The 10,760-nt window shown below is 45.0% G+C and overlaps 1 protein-coding gene across 2 annotated transcripts in view; it reads right to left on the bottom strand.

Moving 5' to 3' along the window:
* Positions 1-413: 413 nt before the first annotated feature.
* Positions 414-10,760, bottom strand: part of EPM2A (EPM2A glucan phosphatase, laforin) — a 69,645-nt gene continuing 59,298 nt past the window's right edge. The window contains exons 3-4 of one of the 2 annotated variants that reach the window (XM_060114938.1): positions 9,011-9,252; positions 414-1,204 (exon numbers count right to left, since the gene is read on the bottom strand). In XM_060114938.1, coding sequence (XP_059970921.1) covers positions 927-1,204; positions 9,011-9,252 — 520 coding nt within the window. In that variant the 3' untranslated portion in view covers positions 414-926. The remainder of the gene's footprint in view (positions 1,205-9,010; positions 9,253-10,760) is intronic. The other variant, XM_060114941.1, reaches the window with a different exon arrangement.

Raw genomic sequence — 10,760 nt, 5'->3', positions numbered from 1 at the left:
TTCCATTTCTTACTGTAAAACTGCTGCAAAAAAATCGACCTTCCTCTGACAGAGACTGAACTTTGTGCTGGCAAAACCACAGGTTGTGTTGAAAAAGCACTGAGTCAAATAAACCTGGGTGATAAACTCCAGCTTGTCCCTCACCAGCCATGAGACCTTGGGCATGCTCCCTCTGCTTCCAGAGCCTCAGCTAAAACAAATAGAGATAATAATGCTTCTGAGGCTGTCACACAGGGTTGTGAGTAGAGATGGAAGGTGAGGCCTTGGAACACATTTTAACAACCATGAAGCAGAATGCAAAAAAAAATCTAGAAAGTCATCGCTTTGGGTCATATGAGGCTCTTACTTTATCATAGCCTAGGCTCCCACCCACCCTTATTCCCTTCTTTGGTCAAATGACCAACTCTCTTACTTTATAATTCCATCTCAGTTCAGCAGAAAAGCTGTGCATGTATGTACGTGTGTGTGTGTGTGTGTGTGTGTGTGTGCATGGACACACACAGTGATGCCATCTACATAACTCCCAACCTTTTCTTCCTCAAGCCAAGTCACAACGCAACAAGCAAGGGCAGTCGTGCATTCACAGTACTGCAAAGCAGCCACCATGCTGCAGGGGCCGAGCCGCCTGCAGGCACAGAACTGCACCCATTCACTTTCTGTCTGATGCCAGAACCACACTGCACAGTCCAGCTGCTTGTGGACTTTTCTTGCGTGCCAGTTACAGCTTCCTTTGTAAAATATTCCAAAGAAGATACAGCTCAACCAAAGCGTAACCAGAAGTCAGTGCCAGACTAAAGAAGGCAGGTCAGCGGAGAAGCCAAGACCCGCCTTTCCAGTTGAGGAAGACTCTTGGTTTCTAGGTCATTTACAAGCATCACTCCAGGCTTCATAAGGGAACCAGAAGGTAGTTGACGCAGATCCATCACCTATACACTGCATATGGAAGACCGAACCTTCCCAAATTTCTGATAAAAGTCTTCCTCTGCCCGGGCCAAGGCGTCTTCATCAATGTACACAGCCGGCCTTTTGGCCACGAGGAAGTACTGCACCTTCCTGCGATTCCAGCCCAGCACGTACTGGAGCCAGCCGCAGATGGCGGCGGTGGAGCGGCCCACCCCGGCGTTGCAGTGCACGTACACGGTGTGTCCGTTCTCGAGCAGCGCGTGGAGGAGACACACCGCCTGTGGCAGCATCTGGACGCGGCCTGGGATTGAGAGAGCACAGCACAGACCAGTGAGAAGTGAAGCCCGTGTTGCCGCTCACAGTCACTCCTCCAGCGCACCGAGGAATCACAGTGTTTTGGCGGAAGGGGCAGGGATGTCGGAGCTTGCTTCACTCCTTTGTTTTGAAAGGAGAGGTGAGACAATATCAAAACCTGCTGATTAGAAAGTGGAAAGAGCAGCCAGAGGCAATAGGTCAGCTCTGAATCTTCACTTGATTTTCCTTTGAATGATGTCTGCATCCGTGCAAATCTCCCTTCAAAGATAATTTTTTCACTACCGCCTATCCTCAGAAGAATGGATTTTTACATCCATCAGAATGGTCTGTACAGATTGGGCAGAGGTTTAAAGGATTTCAAAGAGAAGCTCACAGGTCCTGTCACCTGAATTTCCTTTAATCCAAAAGGATCTTCCAGGTAAATCCAAAACAGTTAGTCCATATTGGTTAAAGGAGTCAATCTGACTCTTTCAACATAGGCTAATTTTAATTTGTCCAGTGAAATGGCTAACTTATTAACTGATACATGTGGGATAGCCAGTCATTCATGTATCCCCTCACGACGTAGTGTGTATTAAAACTGATTCAATTTCTCCTTTACTGTGCAATTATGATTATAGGTGTTGCTGCTCTGTGGCTACTATCTTGATGATTAGAGGATCCAATGTCTTCCCCTCATCACACTGAGACAGGATATACAATGCTCTGCTGAGGCTCGTTGGACTCAGGCCCTTTTCATCATCCTAGTGACAGACAGCCCCCTAAAACCAGCAAAATCCTGTATGCCTGGAGCTTCTCCTGCTCACAGATTCTCAGAGCAAAATGAATTTAGTGGAGTTTTTTGGAGAGTGGAGGATGGTCATTATAAATTACTTCAAGAAGCGATTAAAGCCGGAAACTATACAGAGTCCTGGATGAAAACTCTGTGCTATGACCTCACATACTCCAGCTGCTCTCTGTCCTCAACCACATGGAGACACCACAGTCCTGGGGCGATCTTCTGAGGGCCACAGAGAATGCCCTGTCCAGCCCTCACATTGCCATCCTGTTGGTGGCAGAGGTGGGAGAAACCCCTCCCTCAAATGATTTCATGAGGCCTGGAATTCTCCCATGAGAGCTGCTCAAGTAAGTTTAGACTTTCCTTAGATGTCCTTTTTTTAAATGCCTTGTAGGGACCAACACAACACATTGCAATCAGGCACCACCACCTTAGAAGGAGAGAGTTACCAAAATCCCACTGTGGCCTGAAGTCACCTCCCTGCTGGGGCAGGGGGTGGGAGGGGGCTGGCACTTAGCTTCAGGCTCAGCCTGCTCTGGGATCAGAGCAGGAGATCTATATGGAAGCCAGATAATATTCTAGTTGCTCCTGGTGCTCTGTTACTGCCTCTGACTAAGGGATCTAAAGGCCCCAGGCGGCAGTTTAGAGATGCTTTTAACAGGAATGCTTGAGGCAAAGCACACTTTGAAGTGCCTGAAGCTCCATCTCTTGCCAGTACCTGTTGCCACACTTTCATGTTCCCTGCCTTGTCCCTGAAGGCATCTGAATTGGAGACACACCAGCTCCAAGCCTTGATTGATTTCTGAGAGTCCAAACTGAGCCATAGACTTTAATTGATCTATGCTTCTGTGCTTGGTTGCAGGGTGTTCTGAGGTTACAGCTAGGTGGGCCTGCCATTCGGTCAGTTACTCATGGCCCTCTCCTAGAGGCAGTAAGTATCTCTGGAGATGTAACAAGGCAGAAGACACCATATGTACCAGAGAGGTGTCTCACTGTATGTCTCAGGGAAAGGACTGTTTATTTGGTCCACCATTGGAGTTAAGGGATCAGAGGGGGCAGAACCTCCAAGGTCTGTTTGAGTGGCCCTGCTGATAAGGGTGAGGCCTGTTCAAGGGCACAGCTTTTGTTCCACTGAGGGCATGTTAGAGGTTTACTTTAAGTGATGTTGTCCAGGAAGGGAACTACCAGTGACGGATCTGGGAAGCTTGGGTCACTCCGGCTTCTGCTACAGCTGGCATCACTTTTCAAGTTCCCTGTTAGGGCTGCCTCTACAGTTACCATGTTCATTGCCAGGAAATAAACATAAATATTTTTAATATGGGTTTTCATCAAATGCCAAATACACAAGTAAACCACAGTGGACATTTGCAGGAGGAACTGCTGCAGAGTCCCAGAGTCAATGCTCAGCTTTTGCAGCATCAGTGGAGCCAGCCTGCCCCGGCCACGTCTATACGGACCCATCAGGATCCCTTCCGCTGACCTTCATTATGGCCAGAGGTTCCCCAAGGAAGGGTCCGCACCAAATGGCCAAAATGACCTAGTATCTCCCCCTCTCCTTTTTATCTGTAAAAGATTCTTCAACAGGTATGTACACAGTTTAGAAGTTGAAAAGGGATTTGTGTTAGTTTAAGGTTCAGTGAGCTCAGATGCATAATCCTGGAATGTAAATGTCAGCTGCCACGTGGAAACTCCAGAAGGCTCCCAGTTTAAACACAGGTCTCACCCACCAGTGGTCTTCTCCTAGAATCACGCAGCCATCCCACTTAAGAACTGTCAAACAATTATTTAAATAGCATAAAGAATGAATAAAGAATAAAAAGGAGCACCAGAGAAGCAGTCAATCTACGGGGCCCACCCCTCTCAGCCTGGCTTCAGCTGGAGCCCTCCTTTACTTTGACTCTGTTTTGATTGATGACAGCTAACACGTACTGAGCCTTTTCTACTTGCCAAGCACTGATCTAAGCATTCTGTGTGCAATAGCTCCTTTATAGCTACCTCTCGAGAGCTATGAGGTTGGTACTATTATTATCCTCAGTTGTATCTGAGATTTGCCCAAGGTTACTCCCTAATGGCCACCTCCAACCCAGCCATCCAGATTCTAAAGCCTCTGGTTTTAACCTCTGTACTACTGTCCTTCTCTAACCTACCTGGTCAATGGCACTTGCTGGCCACTATGCTGTCAATCTGAATTTTCAGTCAGTCCCTGCCCCCCCACTTACCTGGTCATGCTGCGGCTCTCACTCCTGTGGGACAGTAACACCCTCCGTGGGATTCAGCACTTCTGCTCCTACCCTAGAGGGGCCATCTGTGCCCTACAGGCGCATGTCCTTCTGCTTGAAAACCCATTCTAGGGAGCTTGAGCTAATACGTAACCCACCAAGGAATCACAAGACGGTCCCCAGGGTCAGGGCTCACACAGTAAAGCCAGTGTCAACCAGATCCCCTAATTTTTATGTTTCATATATTTAGGCTCCATATAGAATTTAATTTGATAAAATGTTTCCATTTTTATAAACAATAACACCCCAAGGCAAAAGAGAACCACTGATTTTTTAAGGTAAAATATTCCAAATTTTAAGTGTTGGCAACTAAGTTGAAATTTTTAAAGCCTGTGCAGGTCCAACAAAACACTCTACCATCTGTGATTCTTACTTTGGAATTTAAAACAGGCCTTGACTCTCCACAGATGCTCAATAAACACTCATTAAATACATGAATTAAAACAATGTAAAAAAACCCATTAATACCGATTTGATCTGAGACAGTCTGAGACCCCTCTTATCTAAATTTCTGGTCCACATCTCCTCCAGGCTAATCCAACTCTGGAATGATTAAAAGCTACCTGAAAACATGTAATGAGCAAGCAAGCACAGGTGAGAAAGGGGACAAGGGCATGGTGGGGCAGCCTGAGGCATGAGGGGGCCTGAAATAAGTGGGAGTGGGGAGTCCTTAAAGATAGCTGAGGTTGACCTAAGTCTGACCCTGAAAGAAATCATTCCTGGCACAACTTCCAGCCTTCCAACACACACACACACACACACACACACACACACACACACACACACACATGTCTTTCCTTTCTTAATCCAGAGGCAGATTTATGGCTGAATATATTACTATTTTATTTGAGCATATTTTCTTTTCCTTAATATTGATAAGGTCTATGTTAACTGAAACGCCCTTTGGTAGAAACTGAAGAACTTGGCACTAATATTATAGTCCCAACTTTGGAATTGTGAAAGCACTTTCATATCAGTTATTTTATTCTATTGTTATAATTGTGTAAGTCTGCAATTATTATTCCCTATTTTCCAAGTGCAGGAACAAGCCTGCCCGTATCACATGATGGCGATAAGGCTCAAGCCCCGGCGGTGAGGCTCCAAGGCCAGTGTCTTCGCCTCATGGCAGCACTGAATTTAGCGTGCTGAGTCAGAGAAAGCACTAAGACTGTGACCACAAGTGGGTGGCTCTGGGGAGCATGTTAACCCATTTGGGAGACAAGGGTAAACCATTTGTTATAAACAGCACTGCACTTACAGAGGTCAAAACCCAATCTGAGTACTTCCCGTGTGAAGGAAAACTGACTTTTAATGAACAGATTTTATGTTTTCAGGTGAGTGCTAGATTTGGGAGCTTTTTGTTCCTCAGGTGAAAGACACAAATCAAAATTAAAAAAAAAAAAAGAAAAGAAAAGGAAAAACCTAAACAACCCCAGTCCCACTGCATATGACAAAAAGTACAAGAGAAAGAATCGATGGCACAATTGACTGTACCAGGTCTGTGACAACCCGTGGTGACAGTCAGGCCTAACAGACTGTCTTCTTTCTCAGACTTTATCTGACAGCATTATGTTGCGGCTCAAAACACTTCCAGATGGATTTTTCTCTAGAGTTCTAAAAATATTCAGCTGAATTAATCTGTGTGTTCATTGTGCTAATGTTGTGACCACAGAGATTGATCTGTTGGTCAGAAATTCCTCGGCGACGCAGGAGTGCTGTTAACTCTTTGATTACTCCCCGAGGTTCTGCTGAACCAAAGAAACCCTTTATTTAGTCTTGGGGTTTGGCCTTTTTCAAGTGGGAGCTTTCATTTTGCTGCCATTTCATGTTTCCAAAGTGCCACAGGGTGGAAGACGCTCCGTTGTATGACTGGTGACTCTGTAACCCTCCTCCCCCACCGACAAAGGTTTTAATACCATTACAGCAGGTCTTTGGAGGTAGAATTTTCCATCAGGCTTCTGTATATTCCCAAACTATCAAGCAAATTGCCTATCAGTCAGCAGGGTTTTGGAGAATCAGTGCATGGGGTGGAGCAGGGCATATTTATCTCAACTTCTCTGAGCTTCATCTCACATCCTACTCCAACAGGATAACAATGCTCCAAGATGACAACCAAAGAAGCGAAAATCAAAACACTCCCAAGAAGCTACAGGCACACTGTCCTAACGACCTTCTCCATTTTGAAACCAGAGAAACAAACTGGACAGGGCAAATATGACCTAGATTCGACCAGTGCTCTTCTGTGCTTATTTGGTGGGTTTTTTTTTTTAATTCCTTGAAAAAAGACAGAGCTCTTGCAGTTGAATCAAGCTCCTCTGGATTAGCATTAATTACCAAGAAGAGAAACCAAACTATCTCCTTCTTCAGGAAGAAAAATTATACATCCCCAGTGACAGTTCAGTTCAGACTGACCCACGAAGGGGTCTAACCCGGCCAGGAGGACCATAAAGATTCATTAAGAGCCAAGATGGCCAAGGTCCTGGGACACTCTGGGGTGACAAGCTACTCCCCTGGAAACTCATGACTTTGTCTAACTCCAGCTGACAATGTACATGACAGACTGAAAGTGCAGGTGGTGGTCTGCAGAAAGTGCATGAAGAGTCCACGTGAGCATGTAGAGAAGCTTCATCATATGGTGCCAGGAGCAATGTTCTGAGCCTGACTGCCTGGGTTGAAATCCAGGCTGTGTCTCTGCTCTATGACATAGGCCAGGTTACTTAACTTTTTTGTACCTCATTCCCTTCCTCTGCAAAATGCAGATAACTACAACATCTGCCTGGACTCTTGTCTTGAGAATTAAATGAGTTAATGTATGAAATTGCTGAGAAGAGTGTTTGATACATAATGTACTTTGCGGGGAAGAGGGCTACTGATAGAGACGCTTCCTCCCTGGCCATCACTGTCTTCCTTCTTTCCCCCAGAATAGCAGTTCACCAAACTCCCTCAGCCTGCACCAGTCCATAGCTCTCTGCTGCCCCCTGCTGACATCTGGTTGATATTATTCGTGTAACTTGTTCTCTTGGCTCCACTCCTTTCTACAAACAAGAACCCTCCTCCACAGCCAGGCTGAAATACAGATCGTTCCTCTAAAATACCATGCCTCTGGGCCTCGGTTGTTTCTTCCACCTGGCATGCTCTTTCTCCCTCTACCTGGACCTTCTACGCCCACCTCAAATCCCAGGATACTCATGTAGCCTCCCTGCGCTCCTCCGTAAAAGAGCACCTCCCACGCTATAACCCTCTTAGTGCGCAGGGCTCATCCCTCTCATCACATTCTTCTTTCTACTATAATTAGTTTTGAACTTGCCTTACTGCCTCGTACCATGAGAACAAAAGTGTGCCTTGGGCTTCCTTGGTGGCGCAGTGGTTAAGAATACGCCTGCCATTGCAGGGAACAAGGGTTCGAGCCCTGGTCCGGGAAGATCCAACATGCCGCGGAGCAGCTAAGCCCGTGCACCACAACTACTGAGCCTGCGCTCTAGAGCCCACGAGCCACAACTACTGAGCCCACGTGCCACAACTACTGAAGCCTGGGAACCTAGAGCCCGTGCTCCACAACAAGAGAAGCCACCGCACTGAGAAGCCCACGCACCGCAACGAAGAGTAGCCCCCGCTCGCTGCAACTAGAGAAAGCCTGCGTGCAGCAACGAAGACCCAACACAGCCAAAAATAAATTAATTAAATAAATAAATTTTAAAAAAAAGTGTGCCTTATTTATCTCTGTTTCCCTGGCAGCATCCATGTCACACCCTACTTCCCTCTTCACAAAGACACGCTCAGCCAGTGTTTGTGCAGTAAATGAAGCATCACTATTGCCACCCTGCCCTGAGCTGCGTTCTCTCTCACCTTACCTACTGCAGTCGCCTCCTAACCGGCGTCCCCAGATCGGCTGGGGCCCACTCCGACATTCTCTACACTGCAAACGAAGGGCACTTTTAGAGGGAAAAAAAAAGTTAACTTGACATCTCTCAGCCTCCCGCCCTTTCAACTGCTTCTCACTGCTTTAGGATACCATCTAAAGTTCTTATTGTGCCCCAAATCCTGCAAGATTCTGTTCCCTCCTTCCCAGCCCTGCAGCCACACTGGCCTTCTTTCAGCTCCTCCAACACTCTGTGCTCTCCTGCAAAGGGGATTCTTCCCAAGCTGCTCCCTCTGCCTGGAAGCCTCTTTCCCACCTCACCCGTGCCAACCCCCGCTTCAGATCTCAGCTCAAACACACCCAAGAAAACCTTCTCTGGCCCTTCTCCCTAGGTCTGATTTGTAGGCCTAGGCTCTCATAGCAACATCTATGTATCTTTCTAACCAAAAACTCATCATAGCTTTACAACTCTATTGGTAGTCATTTGATTAACGCTTGTCTGCCCTATAGAACTAGAAGCTCCATGAGGACAGGAGTTGTGCCTGCTTTTCCTCACCGTTGTATTCCCAACCACCAGCCTAGGGTCCCACACATAGTTGATACACAGTAAATACATGTTTAATGAATAAATAAATCAAAAGACCCATGTTAAACAGAATCTTAGCCAAGGTGTCAAAAGATATATATATTAAATATATTAAACCAAAAACCTTATATTTATTCCATATCTGTCATTTACGTTTAGGTCATTCAATTATAGACAGCAAGGTAGGTAGGTAGATAGGCAGACAGATAGACAGACAGACAGGAGAAAAACCAGCAAGCGCTTCTTTGAAACATTCAACGAGGAGCCAGAAAGCTCCTTCTCATGCTTACCTTCAGTGCTCATATCCGGTGTCGGCATCCAGATATAGGCCAAGCCTTCTTCCTTATACAGCTTAATCATAGTGTCAGGAGTCATGGGTTCTGGGTAGCGGTTACAGCCTGAGGAATTCTGTACAATATCCCATTCCGTCTGGAAATTCATTACAGCCGTAATCCCCAGTTCATGCTTCAGTTTGATGGTTACATGTTCCACTTGGCGAGGGCAACTACCCAGCCAGATATTTGGTAGAATTCTAATAAGAACGCATGGAGTCAACTATTACTATTGTTGGTGTTATAGGAGCTGCATAACACATGTAGTATTAAAACGCAATTAACCTTTAAAGCTGGAACAGGAAAAGCTGTATTAAGAATATGAGAACCAATATTATTATCAAAAGACTGAAATACTGGTGGTGGTGTTTTGGGGGAAACAAATAATTCAATTAACTAGAATGCCAGAAAATAAGCATTAGCAAACCAAATCTATCAATATATTAAAGTAAGTCCACCAAGTTATACCTATTCCAGGAATGTATATGTGGTTCAATATTAAGAAACTCATCAACATATTTCAAATACTAACAAATTAAGTGTAAAACTCCTATGATTAATTCTGGAAAATATGTGTTAAAATTCAGCATTCATTCCTGTTTAAAACTCTATACAAAAATTTCGAATAGTATGAGATTAACAGAAACTAATAATCAATAATATTCTTTTAAATAAAAACAAAGTAAAGTTTATTTCCATTAATAACAACATTGTATGATTCATCTAATGCTACAATGTAAGAAGAGGAAATGTAACTCTGAAAAAGAGATTAAACTACAAAAGCTATGAAAAATATTAAAAGTATTAAGATTAAGATATCTGGATGAAGGAAAATATAAAAAAATCAAGCAACCATTCTCTGTACTACCAATAGCCAGGTAGAAATAGAATGGGAGGAGCAGGGAAAATTTCATTCAAAAATAACAACAAGGGTTTCCCTGGTGGTGCAGTGGTTGAGAGTCCGCCTGCCGATGCAGGGGACGCGGGTTCATGCCCCGGTACAGGAAGCTCTCACATGCCGCGGAGCGGCTGGGCCCGTGATCCATGGCCACTGAGCCTGCGCGTCCGGAGCCTGTGCTCCACAACGGGAGAGGTCACAACAGTGAGAGGCCTGTGTACCGCAAAACAAAACAAAACAAAAAACAAAAACCCCAAAGAAAACAAAATTATAAAACATCTAGGAATACCTTTAACCAGAAAGCACTATAAAATTTTATTAGAGGACATTATGAAAACAACAACAAACAAATAGAGAGACATACTGTGACATTGTGATTTATAATAAGAAATATATATTTGCTCTTCATAACCATTTCTGGCACAGAGCTCCTAAAACCATTGAAATTTCCTAAGTGATGAGAGCTGTAATGGTGTCTTTTGTTAATGAGGTAACTTTTGGAATACACCTAAGCATGGAGGCTGGTTGCCAGGGGATACCAACCTTGTGATTAGAGAGTTGGAATTTTCATCCCACCCCCTGACCTCCTGGGAGGGGAGAGGGGCTGGAAGTTGAATCAGTCACCTTTGGCCAATGATTTTATTAACCATGCCTATGAAATGAAGTCTCCATAAAAACCCAAAAGAACAGGGTTTGTAGAGCCTCCAGGTTGGTGAACACGTGGAACTGAGAAGGCCCTGCCCTTTTCCCCATGCTTCCCCTAGGTGTCTCTTATACCTGACTGTCCCTGAGTTACATCCTTTAATAATA

Source organism: Mesoplodon densirostris, chromosome 12, assembly GCF_025265405.1.
Source record: "Mesoplodon densirostris isolate mMesDen1 chromosome 12, mMesDen1 primary haplotype, whole genome shotgun sequence".
Taxonomy (NCBI): domain Eukaryota; kingdom Metazoa; phylum Chordata; class Mammalia; order Artiodactyla; family Ziphiidae; genus Mesoplodon; species Mesoplodon densirostris.
The sequence above is the reverse complement of the archived record's forward strand: the minus strand, read 5'-3'. Positions and strand labels throughout refer to the sequence as shown.